Here is an 18,407-nt window from a genome sequence, read left to right on the forward strand (position 1 = left end):
AGTATGTTTAACAGGTTGCAGTTTTATTTAGAACTCGTAAGCTGTAACTACTGTGTAGCCGCACGTTGAATCCAAAACTCAACAGCATCAACCACAAAAAATTTCATCTATAAATCTCATATGCCGTACTTGATCCACGTAGCGCACGAGTGCAGTAGTTTAACCGATTTACCCTCTCTTGTTTTAATTGCTAGTTGTTTCGCATGATTTAAAGTTTCAGTTTACCGCTAACAATTGTTCTAGGTGGCACCACCAACTTAACATCGACTTAATCAACCCCGATTATGGACACGGTACACGGTACACGATCAAACGGCGACGAGTCACAACCGTAACAAGTCCGATTAGGGTTGTTATTATTATCGTGTTGTTATTATTATGATAGCTTGTTTTTTAAGGCGTAAGCGAATATGTTTGTGGTTATATGTGTGTACGGGTGGCTGTGTGTTGAAGCGTTCATTTTGATATGCTTTGGCGGAAATGTCAACACAACAATCTATTTTATGCATATTTTCTAGCGAAATGGTGTCATATGCTTTTATCACTTTTATACGATTACACACACATTGCCACACCACACCTGTGGGTAAAGGGAATTGTCACGCGAAACGTGATTGCCACATGCTAAGCAGTGTGAGAATTGCGGAGATTGGCGAGTTGATTGCGGTCTGTTATGGGGTATTGAATTGCAAACTGATGCAATGGGTTTGCGGAATACGAGATCGAGATGCAAAGCTGTGTGTGCATGTGTGTGATTTTAAGTACCAACGTACGTGTGTTTTCATTATTGTAATTCGAGAGTCAATTCCAATTGTCGCGCGTAATGAACTTTGGAACATGAAAAATCGCAAAAAAAAATATTTGTATTCGTATATGCTTACAAGGGTACACAGAAAGATCAAGTGTGGATAAAATATTAGTTTTGCTTCAAATGAGAAATAAAAGTAATAATCTGATAGTCAAAAAAATATGAAGAGACCTTTAATGAGAACGTTCTGCGGTTCAGTTGTCCAGGATAGCATTCGATTTATGAAAATTAGAGGTGCAGAAAACATGCTGCTCCGATAAATAACCGTAAAAGCTTCCTGGAAGATGAAGAGAGATGACCACTAATACATAAAAGAATAACACTATCACCTTGTAGCTACTATTAGAGTGTTGGAATGATACCACATGATCAAAACTTGTAACTGGAGAACAGTAACCAAGAGCTGATTGAACTGCACTTTAGAAAACTATAACAGAAAAAACCAAAATGGCCCTCAGAATAGGCAAAACAGGATTCACATTTTTTTATCTACATACCTAAATAATATAAAAAATATCTAAATTAATCAAGTGAGGAAAGTTCTCTGAGTGCCGTTCACTTGGCAGTGGCCGGAAACGATTCTTTTACATATGGCTCAAACAGCTCACGACTTCCGGTATTAGACCAATTATCCTCTGGGTAGCCAAAGAACATCCGTTTGAAGGCGAACCATCCCTCCCCAGAGTTGTGCGCTGGGTTTGGGACCCGCCACGTACAAAACACCTCCAATGAAAGAGAAACAACAGCCTCGAACGAGAGACGCCCTTTTCTATCGAGCGTACTGTGTGAAAGATTAAAGCCCACCGTCAACAAACTGATTGGACCTTATTAGTGTGGCTTTAAGCCTGGAAAATCAACAACTGACTAGATATTAAACATACGCAAAAAAAGCCAAATCTTGAAAAAGACCCGAGCTGGAGAAAATAGCTCGAACTACAGAGTTTAAACGAGAAGGTACAATCTTCTTTAATAGTGTACAGATGCTGCCGCACGCGGCTGACATTGATATCATTGGTCTCAATATCCGCGCCGTTAGTTCTGTTTTCTCCAGACTGGAAAAAGAAGGGAAGCAAATGGGTCTGGTAGTGCCCGAGGACAAGACGAAATATCTTCTGTCATCAAGCTGTCATAAATTTGAAGTCGTAGATAATTTCGTCTATCTTGGAACTTGTATTAACACCAACAAAAATATCAGCCTCGAAATCCAACAGAGAATATCTCTTGCCAACAGGGCTACTTCGGACTAAGTAGGCAATTGAGAAGTAAAATCCTCTCGCGACGAACAAAAACCAAACTCTATAAGACACACATTATTCCCGTCCTGCTATATGTTGCATAGACATGGACGATGACAACATCTGATGAACCGACGTAACGAGTTATCGAGAGGGAAGGTTCTGCGGAAGATGTATGGTCCTTTGCGCATTTGCAACGGCAAATACTGCAGTCGATGGAACGATGAGTTCTATAACGACATTGATATAGGTCAGCGAATTAAGAGACAGCGGCTATGCTGGCTAGGTCATGTCATCTCAATGGATGAAAACACTCCAGCTCTGAAAGTATTCAACGCAGTACCCGCCGAAGGAAACAGAGAAACGATAAGACCTCCACTTCGTTCGAAAACCATGTGGAGAAGAACCTAGCTACACTTGGAATCTCCAATTGACGCCAAGCAGCGAAAAGGATCACAAACACACGCAGTACAACGCATTCAGTGAAGGTCGTAAATTGATCGCAAACTTTCATCATGCAGTCATGAGTAGTCCATCCACATCTGTTAATGACGATAACAACGAAAAAGTTAAAGAAACCGTGCTTGAAAGTCGTCATGTTAGCATCGAAAAGATAGCAAAGGACATCAATAACTCTTTTGAATCGACTAAACACAGCTTGGTTAATGGTTTTAGATATGAAGCGTGACAATGCCAACCTCCAGCCAAGAAACCTGAATTTTTTGCACAAACAACGTCGAGTATGGGTCGCTTATTTTAAAGGTCCGTGTCAAATTTGATCAATTGGTAAAAACTCAAAGAATCTGATATGATGAATAGTATAATATACATACATATGGGTCTACATATAAATTAACTTTCCAATATAATAAGACTCATCAGCTGTACCGAGTCAGCTTAAAATTAGAAGGAAGGAAGAAATTTTAATCAAATTTAGCAACAAATTCGGAAAACCGAGGATAAAACACTTTAAATTACAGATGAGACAGATCGCAAATATTCGTCACTTTTTTAGATACAAACACGTCATACCATAGAGGAAACTTGAAACTTGCTACAAGCTGAATATTCAGTACCAATTATCAAGACATCCTGATTATCAAGTATATAGTGACATTCTGCATTTGTTGTTCTATTTGGCTCGTTTTCGCATTTATAGATTTTAGTGTTTTTCATAATTTTTTTTTTGGAATGATTTTGCCAACCAAATTTCGCTGTTCAACGAAATACACGGCGATGTAATCAACGTTTGTGTGGAAAGGAAATTTATTAGTTGCTTTTATTTCGCACTTTTGTTGCTGATTAGCCGCGTAATCACATAATTTCTATGCATGCGAATTAGGCGCAAACAACACGAATGCCACACCCACTCACACGGCGCTGACACTTGCAGTTTTTCTTCATGCATACACATTCCTGTCAGTTGGCGCACGGAAAACTATGATTTAGTAGGTAAGTAATATGTGTGTGTGTGCGTAGGCTAATAAATGTTTGAAAAAGAGTTGGGCGGAAGTATACGCCCACTTCCGTTTTGTGTCGAGCCAGTGAGCGTGTGCGTGCACGTTGCACGAAGCTGCAACGCAACGGCATTTTCGTTTCACGCACAGCTCAAATGACAGTAAAGACAGACAAGGCATACTTGCAACCTTTGAAAGGTAGAACTCGTACGCAAAACATGCTGGCAAAAGGTAATGCAATGTCAACGCTTTTCCTGTTTTTCCCGCTTGTCATTGCTTGGCAGTGAGGCGGGTGATCGCTTAGCCTGTGTAAGCACGTAGCAACCGCACTGCACTGTAGCATGTTGCACGTGTTGCATGCTGGCAAGCCATGAGTCACGTGCTGGACACGTGTCAAACGATAAGAGTGGTGCAACATCGTCGCTGTGCACTGTGCGCCAAAGCGGTGGCATGTGAAACAGTACTCCAACATGCTATAGAGATTAGCGACATGTCATCTGCATCAATGCCTTGACATGAAGAGGCGGGCTGCTATGACGATGCGGAAATAGCAAGCTTGCTGGCGACACCCGTTCACCGCATTTGTTATCAAAATTTCGCAATCACAGACAAGCACTCGCTGCTCTGAAACACTCCCTGTGGACGCGCAATCTACGTTTGCCTCACAATTTGGGCAAAGCACTTTCACTGCAATAACAACTTAATTCATTGTAACTGTAAACCCACAACAAGAGCGTAGCTAGAACAATCACCAGCCTAAAGGCGACTGCCACGCGTCACTCACTTGCAGTTATGTTGCGGACAACGGCAAAGTGCCTTCGCACCTTCAGTTCATCACTCAATCAGTTGCCCTGATTTATGCTTTTGTTAAATAATAAGCGGCGCACTCGGCACTCAATTACATAAATATTGATTACAGACGTTCTTCTTCTGTTATCCAATTCTCTACTCTCCTATTTGCTTTGAAAGCCAATAATTATGGCATTAGGTACGTAGACACATGAATTGGAAACATTATATTTACTTGAGGTAGAGCGATCATAAGCGGGTTAAAGAAACATGAAATCAAGAATTAATATAGAGAGACAGTTTAATGATAGCTTATGAAACATACTCAAAGTCTGTTCTTGAAATAGTAAGTACATACATATGTATAAATTAGAACCTGATATTTATACCCCCGCTGCATTTGGCTTTAAGAGGCACATCTGACACTCTCAAATAGGCGATTTTTGGGAATAAAATTTTAAGAATACATATTTTAAGAATGCACAGTAAACTTTTTTCCGACGGCGGTAAAAAGAAAGGTCTTCCACTGCTTGATTTCGTCCAACATATACAGTATTGGACAAAACTAAAGCACCCATTACTGTGTTTTTTTAATGTGTAAATTTTTGAAAAATATAACAGGACTAGTTGGACAATTATTATAGGTTATAATAATGTACAGTATGCGACAAAACATATGCACGAACTTATACTTACTATAATAAAGCTCAGTAACTCGGAAAAATTTATAAAATTTTAAAATATTGTAATTAATTTAAAATAATAATAGTCCTCTTATGTTAATACAAGACATAAATCGAAAAAATAATAAACATTATTCAGGAAAAATTTTTGTTACTTAACAGCGTAGTTGTTTGGCCGCGACAAAACAAATGCACGAAGTAATTGGTATTTAAATTCTTCGAAAATTTTTATATACCACCAACAATTGGTACCGTTAGACAACAAAAACAATCTTCTGAACAACATATGAATACTTATTGAAAACTTTGCACGTTTTAGTAGTAGCTTCTTTATTTTCGACATCGGTCATTTCTCGTCGTTATTTCACGAAAAATGGGTAACAATAAGTACTCGGTGCAATTAAAACAAAAAATTGTAAGTGATTACAATAATGGTGAATCAGTCACATCAAACGCAAAGAAATTTGGAATAAATCACAGTGTTATTTCGCGTATTATAAGCCGTTTTCGTTCTTCAGGTTCGTTAGCTCCCATAAATAAAGGTGGTCGGCCACGGAAAACAAGTAAACGGGACGATAATTCAATAATCCGGTTAATAAAAAAGGATCCTTTCACATCGGCAAGATCTGTACGAAACCAACTTCAGCTAAATCTTTCCGAAAGATCCATTCAAAGACGAGCTGTAGAAGGTGGATTAAAAACATACCGAAGTGCAAAAAAACCTTTTATTTCTGTTTAAAATAGGCGAGCTAGGATCGAGTTCGCGAAGGAGCACCTTAACTGGAGTACAACCCAATGGAGAACCGTTCTCTTTTAAGATGAATCGAAATTCAATCTAAGAAGTTCTGATGGATTCAGACTAGTACGCAGATCTAAAGGTGAACGCCTTAATCCCCGCTATACTAAAGGAACGATAAAACACGGAGGAGGAAACGCTTTGGTTTGGGGCTGCTTTTCGGGGTTTGGGATAGGACCACTTCAGAAAATTAATGGTATAATGGATCGTTTCATGTATAAAGATATCTTGGAAAATATAATGTTGCCACACGCAGAGGAAGAAATGCCACTTAAATGGAGGTATCAACATGATAACGATCCAAAACACACAGCTAAATGTGTGAAAGAATGGTTTGTGCACAACAAGATTAACGTTTTAAAGTGGCCAACGCAATCACCAGATCTCAATCCCATAGAAAATCTATGGGATATTGTAGATCGTAAGGTTAATCGCGATAACTGCAGAAATACAGACGAACTTTTCGACAAGTGGAAATAGCATGGAATGGAATATCCGGAGATATTTTATTGAACCTAATCGAGTCCATGCCACGCAGATGTGAAGAAGCTTTAAAAAATAAGGGCTACGCCACAAAATATTAGTAATTAAAATTTTTTTATTAAATTAACTGATGATGTGCATTTGTTTTGTCGCATACAAAAAGTTTTATTTATCATAAAAAATGATTTTTTTTAATTTTTTACTAATAATTTCGATTGTTTTTGTTTTGTTGAATAAATTTAGATAATTAATTTTATAAATAAATTAAAATGATTTAAATCCAAATGAGTTTGCTTTGTTATTAACCAAATATTGAATTATCCATAAGTTCGTGCATATGTTTTGTCGCACACTGTATATATACCTATTAATTTATAAAAAATAAAACATTAGTTATATATTCTTTCAGGATACAAAATTTTATACGAAAAACTTTTCAAAAGTATAAATCTGAGTGGACAAAACCAAAGCACCCCCTAATTTTGGTAGGCAAAATTGTACCACGCTATTGTAAAAGTACGTTATTCGTTGAAGACGTTAACAATAAACCGTTACAAGTATTATTGAGACATTTTGTCAAGAGATTTTTGACGTCGTCACTGTTCAGTTGAGATTTAGAGTTTAAGAGTCAAAATTGGCGGAAAATACTTATTCAGCCGACTTTACAAGTAAAAAAATAAGTGATTGGCAAAATGGTTTATTTCAACATAGAATTAGTTAAAAAAAATCAATGGTGATCCCGATTAATAAATAAATTTCTGCCAACTAGCAATGTACTTTCTCGGCACAGCTGAGGAAGACAGCAAAAAACTACATAAAGAAACGATTCATTGATGAAAAAGGTTACTCAAATTTATCCCACAGTCTTTTCCAATCTAATACAGAAACACTTTTGTTTACTAATTAATGCACGAACAATTAGAAGACGAGCTTTTGAGGGCGGGTAGTTCTTTTGGCGTCCCGCTACAAAGTCCTTTACTTCAGCAAAAAATTGAAAGGCCAAACTCATATTTGCGACAGCTCATCTCGATTGGAGCATTCAGAAATTTAATAACATTTTATTCTCAGACGAATCGAAATACAATATTAAAAAATCGAATGGCATAAGATGTCTGAGAAGGCCGAAAGGACAAGGACTCAAACCTAAGTATTATATTGCGACCATTAAATATAGCGGTGGTAATGTTATGGTCTGAATCTTTTTCTCTGGGCACGGGCATATAATAAATGGAATAAGGGACCGGTTTGTTTACACCGACATTTAAAAAAACGGGACGCTACCTTATGCTGAAAAGGATATGCCACTGTAATGGTGGTTCCAGCAGGACAATGATCCTAAGCATAACTCTAGGCAGTAAAACCAAGGACCAACCTTTCGAACCTGAAAAAATTGCTTGGAATGGCGTACCACATGATATATAGTAAATGATTTAATTTCTTATATGCCTAAAATATGCGTTTTAGATACCCAAAACAAAGGATTTGCTACTATTTTTTAATTTTCAGGTATTATTTTCAAACCGATGAAAGGGGTGCTTTAGTTTTGTCCAGTTAATTTTTAAACCATAAATGTTTTTGTTGATTTATGTAACTTATTTAATTTTGCATAATGAAAATGAAAAGCTTTATTTGAATAAAAAATAATAAGCAACCCATTGAAAAACGTCAAAATTTTACATTTATTTATTTTTATTGTATGAAAATAGCTACATACATACATACATACATAAGTTCGAGCTGAACCATAGTAGGGGGTGCTTTAGTTTTGTCCAATACTGTACATTTTTAAAATATGTATATTCTCTGAACATTTGATTAAAAAAAATTTAATCCCCAAACTCTAAACACGCTTTTCTCAAAACGCTGTCCTCAAAGTCGGCAGAGATATTTTCCTCTCCGCCAGACAATTTTTATCGGTAGTACTCGTCGATTGTTAACGTATATTCAATTCTTTAAATACACTTTTTTATACATACATACATATGTATGTATGTACATACATATGTATATTCAAAACAATGACTCTTAGGAAAGAAAATCCCAAAATGCGCGTTCTGCTGATTTGCAAGAGGATATAAGCCACCACATTACCGACATTCTCATTTTGAATGCACTACAATGTCGACACTTCGCAACTACGGATATCAAGAAACGGGAAGAATGTTGGTATGCAATGTGGTAAGCATTTCCGGCAAATATTTAATGGATACGCCAAAAAATAGTTTCCGGTTTTAAGCTACTACAATTTTTTTTAACCATCAAATGTGTGTATATAAGCAAATTGGTAAAAGTAGATGTATTTTTCATTATATGAATATTATATGTACATACATAATTATATCAAATGTAAAAATAAACATACCTTTAATTGCTGCTACATAATTTAAATCCAATCTGCGACGCTTCGTCATTTATACTCGAATTTACCACTTTACACAATTAAACACACATAAGAAAATTACGGCCACTCAATTTTCACATATTTTGTAAGACATTAGAAAAATGATACATTTTCATATATAAAAGTACGTACTGGTTTGTGCGAAAACTATTACATACTTATTATCTATACATTATTTTACAGTACTCACATATGTATGTATGTGTATCCATGCTTAGATATGTTCGTTTTCTAAATGCAAACACAAAGAACACTTTATTTTTCCGTTATTTGTATACACAAACACATACAAATTTTCAAACGAACAACGAACCGGGAAAATCTTTTACAATTTTTTTAACCTTTTGACGTTTTCTTGCACATCATCATTCACAAACGGTGGAACAAAAATGCATTCAACTTTACAGTTATATTTCATTGCACTTCTCTATTTCTCCTTTCATATGTGCATTCATGAATGGCAACGTATGCAAGTGCTCACTTTGGTTTTGCCATTTAAATCTATTATTTTCAACAATTAAATCAATCATCCGCAGTTTTACACGTATATTTCATAATTAACACTTTGTAAATTGACGATTAAACCCGATATTTTAGTAATTTCTGAAGCTTCGGTGGTGGTATCGGATCTTCAAAGTTTATTGAGTGGCTCACTATTATCTTCATTTTACACCAAAACACTTTCGATCGAGAGATTATTTCACTACTACTATTTAAACTTTTACTTTAACGTCACATTTAGCACTATTTTAATAATTTTTACACCCGTACCGCACTATATTTTTAATTAAACGCTATAAAATTCAAACGAACAACGAACCGAGAATATATTTTACATTTTTTTTTAATATTTGACGTTTTCTTGCTCTTCATCATTCACAAACATATGAACAAAAATGGATGCAACTTTACAGTTATATTTCCTTGCACTTCTCTTTTTCTCCTTTCATATGTGCATTTATGAATGCGAGCGTATGCAAATGCTTATTTTAATTTTCCATTTAAATCTGTTATTTTTAACAAATAAATGCAATCATCCGCAGTTTCACAAGTATATTTCATAATTAACACTTTGTAAATTGACGATAAAACCCGATATTTTAGTAATTTTTGCAGCTACGGCGGTTGCGTCGGATCTTCAAAGTATATTGAGTGGCCCACTATTATCTGCATTTTTACACCAAAACACTTTCGATCGAGAGAATATTTCACTACTATTATTTGCACTTTAACTTTAATACCACATTAAGCACTAATTTAATAACTTTAACACAACTACCGTACTATTTTCTTTAATTAAACGCGACGAAATATTTTAACGCGTCGATTTTTTCACACCAAAAGAAAAACTGTCAATTCAAACGGTAAAAATGCGCCAAGAATGCATTTGCTCTCTACTACATTTACTAGTTTGACATTTGTATGACATTTCTATTTTTCTCTTGCACATGTGTTTACGTATTTAAGCAGTGCTTGGTTGTGTTTCTAGTAATTAATTTCTATTTTCTATTTTCAATTTAATAAATCACAATGTCGTCTTGGAAAAAAGCTTCCAAGAGCAATCAAAAGGTGCATAGGGAGCGTCACCAACCAGAGGCACGCAAACATCTTGGTTTGCTTGAAAAGAAAAAGGATTACAAGAAACGAGCGAACAATGAGCATTACAAGGAACGCACATTGAAATTGCTGCACAAACGCGCGCTGAATAAAAATCCCGATGAATTCTACCATCATATGATTAATTCAAAGCTTGAAGAAGGTGTACATCATGAAAAGGAACAAGAACCGGATGAGCATAGCAAGGTGCAGAAAGCATTGATGGAGACACAAGACACACAATATGTGACTATGAAACGTACCATGGAAACGAAAAAAATTCAGCGACTCCAATCACAGCTGCATATGATTGATTTTGCTAATACCGTGACAAATGCGCATACCTTCTTCGAGGAGAACAAGGAGGGCGAGGTTGTCGCAAAGGATTTGAGCAAAATGGAATTAGCACAACGTCTTGAGACACATCCAAGTTTACTAGAACGTAAAACGAATCGTCCACGCATACAGGACTTGGACAAAATGAAATTACCGGAGCTAACGCCACAGGTTAGTAAACGAAAACTGCGCATATGACCAACAATTTTATCATTGAAAGTATTTTACAGGAAATACGAAAAGCCAATGCATTGAAGAAGCAAGCATACCAGGAGCTCACCAAACGTATTGAACGAGAAAAGGAATTGGCGGTAGCACAGCAGAAGCTGCAACTAAAGCGTGTACTGAAACAGCCACGCTTACTGAAACCTAAAAAAGTAAGGAAAGGTACTAAGGATGCGCCACCAGTATATTGCTTTAAATACGAACGCAAAAAGTAAATTAGAAGCTAATATTAGTTACTGCAAAGTTCATAATGTTGTGTATAAAAAAAAAATAAATATATTTTGTACTAAATAAAAACATGTTTGTACACTTGCGTCGCATGAATGGAAATCAGCTGTTTCGTGTATGTGCGGAGGTGCTGCCGTATAATTGTTAGGTATATGCATATTTGAAAGCGATATCTGGTAACTTTTTGACGCTGATCAAAACAACGATTGAGGTAAACACACGAATCAAAACAAACTACGTAGACTGTCAAAATTCAACACATTGCACGTGTGTTCGTTGTCTTTGCTTATATTGTTCAAAAGTGTATATTTTTAAATATATTTTATTGAATTTTAAAACTTAATTAAACTTGGAAAAATGGTTAAAAAGAAGATTGACAATCGCATACGCGTGATGATCGAAAATGGCGTAAAGTTGGGTCATCGTACAATGTTTATTATAATCGGCGATAAAGGACGTGATCAGGTGCCGATACTGTACGATATTTTGACGAAATCCACAGTGAAAGCGCGGCCCACAGTGCTATGGTGCTATAAAAATAAAGACGAGGCTATATCGAAGTAAGTTTCTGAATAATACATTTATATTTTCAAGGCAATCTTCATAATTGTCTATTTAGCCATGGACGTAAGCGCGCTAAAAAAATTGCGGCCGGTAAAATTGATGTTAACGATGCGGATATGTTTGACACCTTCCGTGTGTCCACAACAATACATGGACGCTACTACTCGGAGACACATGCAGTGCTGGGTCGCACTTATGGCGTATGTGTGTTACAGGATTTTGAAGCGCTTACACCCAATTTACTAGCACGCACAGTGGAGACAGTTGAAGGCGGTGGTTTGATAATACTGTTACTAAAAACATTGCAATCGCTTAAGCAGTTGTACACAATGAGCATGGATGTGCATAAACGTTTTCGTACCGAAGCACATCAAACTGTCACATGCCGTTTCAATGAACGCTTGATACTCTCGTTGGCTGATTGTAAACGCTGTCTGGTTGTAAACGATGACTTGACTGTGCTACCGTTGAGTTCGAAAACAATCAACGTGGATCCTGTTAATGTAATTTTACCAATATTGTCATTGATTATTTCTTGTTAAAAACTTAACATAACTTAATTGTAGCCTGCTGAAGTTGGCAAATCTGAAAATACTGAAATGTTGCAAGACTTGAAGGAAAGTTTACGTGATACCCCACCCGCTGGACCGCTAGTCAATCAATGTCGTACATATGACCAAGCCCGTGCCGTAGCACAGTTCATCGAAGCATTAGCCGAGAAGCAATTAAAGTAAGTTAAAAAACATAAATTCCTTTGGTAATATATTCATATACATTCCTCAGGCCACCCACAACGCTGACTGCCGCAAGAGGTCGTGGTAAGTCCGCTGCTATGGGTCTATCTATTGCCGCGGCAATAGCATTTGGTTATGTTAACGTCTACGTCACTTCACCACATCCGGAGAATTTGATAACACTATTTGAGTTTGTGCTAAAAGGCTTTGATGCGCTAGAATATCAAGAGCACGCAGATTACACCATTATACGCTCCACAAATCCGGATTACAAGAAAGCGATTATTCGCATCAATATTACCCGTTCCAATCGTCAAACTATACAATATATTGCACCCACCGACACACATCTCTTAAACGCCGCCGATCTATTGCTGATTGACGAAGCTGCAGCCATACCACTGCCTTTGGTAAAAAAGATGATGGGTCCCTATTTGATATTCATGGCATCAACCATTAACGGTTATGAGGGCACGGGACGTTCCCTTAGCTTAAAATTGATGTCACAGTTGCAAAAGGATAATAATGCGCCACCACCAGTAAGTATAACCTAAAAACGATTCTAGCGCCAAAATAATATTTGTATGCCTTTTTAGATTAAACTCGATGAATCTATTCGTTATAGCGAGGGCGATGATATCGAGGCATGGTTGATAAATTTGTTATGTCTAGATGCCACGACGGTGCCCAACATCAGTTCGGGTTGTCCAACACCGGATGTGTGCGATCTCTATTATATCGATCGTGATGCACTGTTCTCTTATCATAAAGCAGCCGAATCTTTTCTGCATCGTCTTGTCTCCATATATGTAGCTTCACATTATAAGAACAGTCCTAATGATCTACAAATGATGAGTGATGCGCCGGCGCATCATCTTTTCTGTCTACTCGGACCTATTCAGCGCAAGGATCAGCTACCTGAAATACTAGTTGTTGTGCAAGTTGCATTGGAGGGTGAGATTTCATCACAAACAATAACAGATTCCTTGGGGCGTGGTAAGAAGGCTAGCGGCGATTTGATACCATGGAACGTTTCGGAACAATTCGGTGATCGAGATTTCCCAAAATTATCCGGCGTGCGTGTGGTCCGAATTGCCACACATCCCAACTATCAAAGGGTAGGCAGTTCAATATTTTAGTAGACGCTTATATTAATAATTCCCTTTTTTAATATTCAGATGGGCTATGGCAAACGTGCAATAAAACTGTTGCGCGATTATTATCAGGGTAAATTTACCGATTTGAGTGAAAATCCACAGGATGGGGAAAATACTAATGGTGAGTTAGATTTTGAAAAATAACCAATTCAATTCATTTTTCTATATCAATATATAGGCATTGAAGAAGTGGAAGAAGAGCAACTGGGTTTGTTGAAAGAGCAAATTCGGCCACGTCGTAAAATCCCCACCTTGTTGAAACGCTTAAGTGAACGCGTGCCGGAACATATCGACTACTTGGGCACGTCTTATGGTTTAACACAAGAGCTACTCAAATTTTGGAAAAATTTGGGTTTCGTGCCAGTATATGTTAGGTAGCGCTCTCAAAAATACTTTCATATATTCATTTACAAATATATACATATGTTTTTCGAATACAGTCAAAAGGCAAATGATCTGACTGGTGAGCACTCTTGTATTATGCTGCACACATTAGATAAATCTGGGGCAACACAAGAAAAGAAATGCGCCGAATGGTTGAGTTTGTACTTCAATGACTTTAGACGACGCATAACCAAACTTTTGAGCAAAACATTTCGTGAATTCACCACCAGTCTAGCATTATCCATCATAGATAACAAGTGGGCGAAAATGGATCATAAAGGTAATTGTAAAAAATGGAACTTATAAATTGGCCTACTCCTACACACACAAATTTATATTTAACAGCGCTCGATAAGCACACGCTGGATGTTTACTTCCTGCCGCATGATATTGAACGATTGGAAGCGTACTCGCGCAATCAAATCGAATATCGTTTGATACTGGATTTGGTGAGCGATATAAGTACCTTGTACTTCCAAGGAAAAATGCAAGAGCTGCAAATAGACACTTTACAAAAGGTAAATACTATTTTTGCTGAGAATATACAAAAACAAAAGCATTGCGTTAATTCGCGTTAATTTGAACAGGCTATCCTACTCGCAATTGGCGTACAGGGCAAAACAGTGGACACTATAGCTGCAGAGCTGAATATGCCCGGCAACCAGATTTTGGCCAAATTCTATGATATGCTCAAAAAAACTTCCAAATATCTGCTTGCAGTTATCGAAGGTCACATCGAGAGCAATATGAAGAGTGAGACACAGCTGAACCGTGGCGAAGATTTTGTACCAGTTTCGTTGTCGCTCAACGACGAATTGGAAGAGACGGCACAACAGTTATCGAAAAAACAAAAGGAGGAACTTAGAAAGCTGAAAATGGAGAGCTTAAAGGAATTCGCCATTAAGGGCACCGATGAGGACTGGTCGAAGGCCTTGACAAATAATGATGGCAAAACGAAGCTGATATCCGTTAAAAGGTACACATTTTACATACTTATAAAGTACTTGTATACTAATTACACATTGTTTGTTCAATACAGTGGAATCAAGCGTTTGGAAGACCCCATAGAGAAAGGCGAGCCTAAAGAGCAACCGAAAAAGAAGAAAATCAAATTTAGTAAAAAGACTAAAGCCTCTATGAAGTCCCTAATTTAATAGTTTTTTGTTTTTAACATGGTAGTAACGATTTTTACTACCAAAACTTAAGAATAAAAAAAATTATATACCTTAACCTTCGTCGTTTGTTTAATTCCGCTTTATTTATAGAATATATTTTCATTGACTATTTGCTTGAAAAATGAAAGTGACACCGTGCAAGTTATTTAGCGGTCCAAGCAGTAATTTTAGTAACAGCGCAGAACTAGAAAATAATAACATTACAAGTTGTGTTTAAACGAAATGTGTTTCCATATAGGCGTATTTCATACCCGCAATCAACTGCCATCACATTTGTATAACAAAACTTTTTTAAGCATTTAATATCCTAAATTCTAAGCACCCTGCTTCTCGATCTGCTTTTGGCGTTCGCGCAATCTTCGCTCGCGTTCAAACTCCTTCATACGCAACACGTAGTCCTCGTATTCGCATGTTAAATAGTCATGTTTCTCATGATGACATTTGTATACAAAGGGGAAGGTATCAGCACGGCATGCACGGTATTTAAGCAGCTTGTGTGCACAGTAGTCACGATCTTCTAGTGGCAATTTAGCAGATTCCATCTCTTCGACAGTCGCTATCATGACACGCTCCTTGCGTGATTCGAAACCCAACATTGGATCGAATGTGGGCACACAATCAGGGCCAGGCGTTACATCTGGCTTAATGGCACGTGCATAAGCATTACCCATACTGTCGTCGTTTTGTACGTTTCGCTATTAGATGTATAAAATTAATATTTTTGACAAAACTGAAATTTGTATAAACAAATTACGTAAATATAATTGCTCGCCGATTTCTTTCTTGCTGGCTGCTTGCAGAAAACGTCAAATTTGACAAGCAATGGATACTTAAATGTAATAGATTGGTGGCGATGTCAACTCAAATGAATATTTTATGTCCGAAATAAAAATATGGCAGCGCATTAAATATGACATGGTGGCGCCAATATTTTGACAATCTTCAAAATTAAAACCAACAGAAGCTTCAGCAACGAATTCAGTTAAACATATATTTCAACTAATAATATTATTGTATTACAAACAAAATAATGAATACACCAAGGCGGGAGACACGTAGTATGCATTTGCAAAATGTACAAAAGTTTAGTACACCATTGCGCATACCACCATCACCATTTATGAAAAATCTTGGATACGGAACTGGAGTAAATGTTTATAAATTGGAACGTTCACCTAAATGTGGAAAAGTGCTTTCACCTTGGGCTGTGAAGCGAATTTCTCAAAGAACACGTAACAATGAACACGCTTCTCTCTTTAATTCACGAATTCATGAAGAAGCGAATATTTTAAGGTATTTATTTTGATTGCTCATGAAATTTGATTAAAAACAATTGGAATTTTTGCAGGAAGCTATCTCATCCTAATATTGTTGGTTTTCGTGGTATAATTAAAAACTCAGATGGTGTTGAAACATTAGCACTCGAATGCTGTAAAACCTCATTAGGTACTTTGTTAGAAGATCGCAATGAGGACAATGAGGGGGCATTACCAGCAAAGTATACACTCAAAATGATTAATGATATAACAAGTGCGTTGGATTATTTACATACAGAAGTTAAATTATTACACGGTGACTTGAAATCGTTTAACGTATTGGTGAAAGGTGATTTCGAAATATGTAAATTATGCGATTTTGGTGTAAGCTTGCCAATGGACGAAAAAGGATTGATTGACTTCACCAAAAATCCGAAATTACGATATGTTGGTAAGCATAAAGTAATTTGCTACTGTACAATTGTTCAATAATTGGAGTAATTACAGGTACAAATCTTTGGTCTGCACCCGAAATAATCGATGAAGTGGAAGTCATCGATTGCAAAGCAGATATTTTTAGTTTCGGTTTAATAATATATGAAACCATTTCGTTAGTGCCACCACATACACTATTTATGGGAGAGACCAGCGACCGTGAAAACTCTAATTCATCAAACTTGGCTGACAACAGTAGTGCAGAATTAGAAGTGTCCGAAATTTGCGAATATGCTTGTGGTACACGGCCACCATTACCCCAAGCATTCCAATTAACGGATGAATACAATATAATTATGGAGATATTTTATTGTTGTACAAACGAAAGTGCCGAAGATAGACCAACAGCGAAAACAATATGGACAATGTTGCAAATGGATAATGTTACCGACAAAGAGAACCAAACGATGCAATAATTGAGTAGAGAATTGACTAATTAAAAAATAAATCAGAATCATTAATGTCAGATAATACAAAGAAGAATGACTAAATAAGAAATTAATGTTCAAAAAAAAAAATATTTTTTATTTTATGTTGCTAAGGATGCATACTTTATTTTTTCAGTTTTCAATAAATTAAATCTCATTTCAGATAAAAAAATTTGTGTGCGTAGCATTGGAATATTTTGTCAAGCTCATTAAGAAAGGGAAACAAGAAATAAAATACCTTTCACAGGTTCAAGTTTTCTACAACTTGAGCCTGATGGATCAGTTTGTCTGGCAGCTATATGCTATAGTGGTGCGAACTGAAGAATTTTTCCGGAGATGTTATTGCTTTAGAGAATAATGATTTACAATTTTTGTGAAGACACCTTGTTAAATAAAAAGATTTTCTATACAAGAAATTTGTTTTGGTCGGTTAGTCTGTATGTAAGCTACGTACATACGAAGTGTGTTCAAAAAGTATCGCGACAGTTTGCTGACAGTTTTCTTCGATTGCAGGGGCGTGGTGCATCATGAGTTCTTGCCACAGGGAAGAACGGTCAATAAGGAATATTACCTGCAAGTTATGCGCAATTTGCGCGAAGCAATTCGTCAGAAACGCCCGGATTTGTGGAAGAACAAAAATTGGCTTTTGCGCCACGATAACGCCCCTGCTCACACATCGTTGCTTGTGCGCGACTTTTTGGACAAAACCAACACACTAATGATGCCGCAGCCACCGTATTCCCCAGATCTGGCGCCCTGTGACTTTTTCTTGTTCCCTAAACTGAAGAGGCGCATGAAAGGACGACGTTACGCTTCTCTTGACGAGATAAAGACGGCATTGAAGGAGGAGCTGAAGAAGATAAAAAAAAAATGATTTTTTGAAGTGCTTCGAAAATTGGAAAAACCGTTGGCACAACTGTATAATATCTCATGGGGATTACTTTGAAGGGGACAAAATAGATATTCATGAATAAATAAATAATTTTTGAAAAAACACAAAATTCGCGATACTTCTTGAACACACCTCGTATATGCTATAGTGGTCCGATATCTGTGGTTACAACAAATGAGCAGCTTCTAGAGAAGAGAAGGGGACTTATTTTGTCAATAAAACTGAGGAAAGCGAATGCTGTTGAGCATTTAATACCCTACGCTGCACTGGCTGAAATTTCTTCTC

The 18,407-nt window shown here is 36.8% G+C and overlaps 4 protein-coding genes and 1 long non-coding RNA gene across 6 annotated transcripts in view; 3 read left to right on the plus strand and 2 right to left on the minus strand.

Annotated features, from left to right (window-relative positions):
• LOC120773841 overlaps window positions 1–9,976 on the minus strand; it is a 306,574-nt gene extending 296,598 nt beyond the window's left edge. The window contains exon 1 of the long non-coding RNA XR_005705192.1: window positions 8,614–9,976. This is a non-coding gene — a long non-coding RNA (uncharacterized LOC120773841). The remainder of the gene's footprint in view (window positions 1–8,613) is intronic.
• Window positions 9,977–10,101: 125 nt separating this feature from the next.
• On the plus strand, window positions 10,102–11,139 carry LOC120774436 (probable U3 small nucleolar RNA-associated protein 11). Its single transcript, XM_040104076.1, has 2 exons — window positions 10,102–10,755; window positions 10,815–11,139. Exons 1-2 carry the CDS (start codon window positions 10,183–10,185, stop codon window positions 11,022–11,024), a joined length of 783 nt encoding a protein of 260 aa, XP_039960010.1. The 5' UTR covers window positions 10,102–10,182; the 3' UTR covers window positions 11,025–11,139.
• Window positions 11,140–11,321: 182 nt separating this feature from the next.
• LOC120774398 (RNA cytidine acetyltransferase) lies at window positions 11,322–15,106 on the plus strand. The gene is made up of 11 exons (XM_040104016.1): window positions 11,322–11,597; window positions 11,657–12,104; window positions 12,168–12,331; window positions 12,385–12,874; window positions 12,932–13,453; window positions 13,514–13,613; window positions 13,671–13,866; window positions 13,933–14,156; window positions 14,222–14,394; window positions 14,464–14,852; window positions 14,916–15,106. The coding sequence occupies exons 1-11, from the start codon at window positions 11,395–11,397 to the stop codon at window positions 15,028–15,030; spliced, it is 3,024 nt and encodes a 1,007-aa protein (XP_039959950.1). The 5' UTR covers window positions 11,322–11,394; the 3' UTR covers window positions 15,031–15,106.
• A 6-nt stretch (window positions 15,107–15,112) lies between these two features.
• Window positions 15,113–15,908, minus strand: LOC120774400 (NADH dehydrogenase [ubiquinone] 1 beta subcomplex subunit 7). 2 transcript variants are annotated; one of them, XR_005705246.1, is made up of 3 exons: window positions 15,806–15,908; window positions 15,303–15,746; window positions 15,113–15,235 (listed from the first exon to the last, which is right to left on the minus strand). XR_005705246.1 is itself a non-coding variant. In XM_040104019.1 (2 exons), the coding sequence occupies exon 2, from the start codon at window positions 15,720–15,722 to the stop codon at window positions 15,366–15,368; it is 357 nt and encodes a 118-aa protein (XP_039959953.1). In that variant the 5' UTR covers window positions 15,723–15,746; window positions 15,806–15,908; the 3' UTR covers window positions 15,113–15,365. The 2 variants fall into 2 exon arrangements, 1 of the variants encoding a protein (XP_039959953.1); XM_040104019.1 differs by having other exon boundaries at window positions 15,113–15,746.
• Window positions 15,909–16,003: 95 nt separating this feature from the next.
• Window positions 16,004–17,330, plus strand: LOC120774399 (lymphokine-activated killer T-cell-originated protein kinase). The gene is made up of 3 exons (XM_040104018.1): window positions 16,004–16,344; window positions 16,400–16,758; window positions 16,815–17,330. The coding sequence occupies exons 1-3, from the start codon at window positions 16,082–16,084 to the stop codon at window positions 17,216–17,218; spliced, it is 1,026 nt and encodes a 341-aa protein (XP_039959952.1). The 5' UTR covers window positions 16,004–16,081; the 3' UTR covers window positions 17,219–17,330.
• Window positions 17,331–18,407: the final 1,077 nt, after the last annotated feature.

Source organism: Bactrocera tryoni, chromosome 4 (assembly GCF_016617805.1).
Source record: "Bactrocera tryoni isolate S06 chromosome 4, CSIRO_BtryS06_freeze2, whole genome shotgun sequence".
NCBI lineage: Eukaryota > Metazoa > Arthropoda > Insecta > Diptera > Tephritidae > Bactrocera > Bactrocera tryoni.

Bases quoted from the DNA above. Each gene is read 5' to 3' on its own strand.
- LOC120774436 (XM_040104076.1), top strand. From the start codon at position 10,183: ATGTCGTCTTGGAAAAAAGCTTCCAAGAGCAATCAAAAGGTGCATAGG. The intron at 10,756-10,814 runs GTTAGTAAACGA...AGTATTTTACAG, and splicing joins TACCGGAGCTAACGCCACAG to GAAATACGAAAAGCCAATGC.
- LOC120774398 (XM_040104016.1), top strand. From the start codon at position 11,395: ATGGTTAAAAAGAAGATTGACAATCGCATACGCGTGATGATCGAAAAT. The intron at 12,105-12,167 runs GTAATTTTACCA...ACTTAATTGTAG, and splicing joins TCAACGTGGATCCTGTTAAT to CCTGCTGAAGTTGGCAAATC. The intron at 14,395-14,463 runs GTAAATACTATT...TAATTTGAACAG, and splicing joins AAATAGACACTTTACAAAAG to GCTATCCTACTCGCAATTGG.
- LOC120774400 (XM_040104019.1), bottom strand. From the start codon at position 15,722: ATGGGTAATGCTTATGCACGTGCCATTAAGCCAGATGTAACGCCTGGC.
- LOC120774399 (XM_040104018.1), top strand. From the start codon at position 16,082: ATGAATACACCAAGGCGGGAGACACGTAGTATGCATTTGCAAAATGTA. The intron at 16,345-16,399 runs GTATTTATTTTG...GAATTTTTGCAG, and splicing joins GAAGAAGCGAATATTTTAAG to GAAGCTATCTCATCCTAATA. The intron at 16,759-16,814 runs GTAAGCATAAAG...GAGTAATTACAG, and splicing joins TCCGAAATTACGATATGTTG to GTACAAATCTTTGGTCTGCA.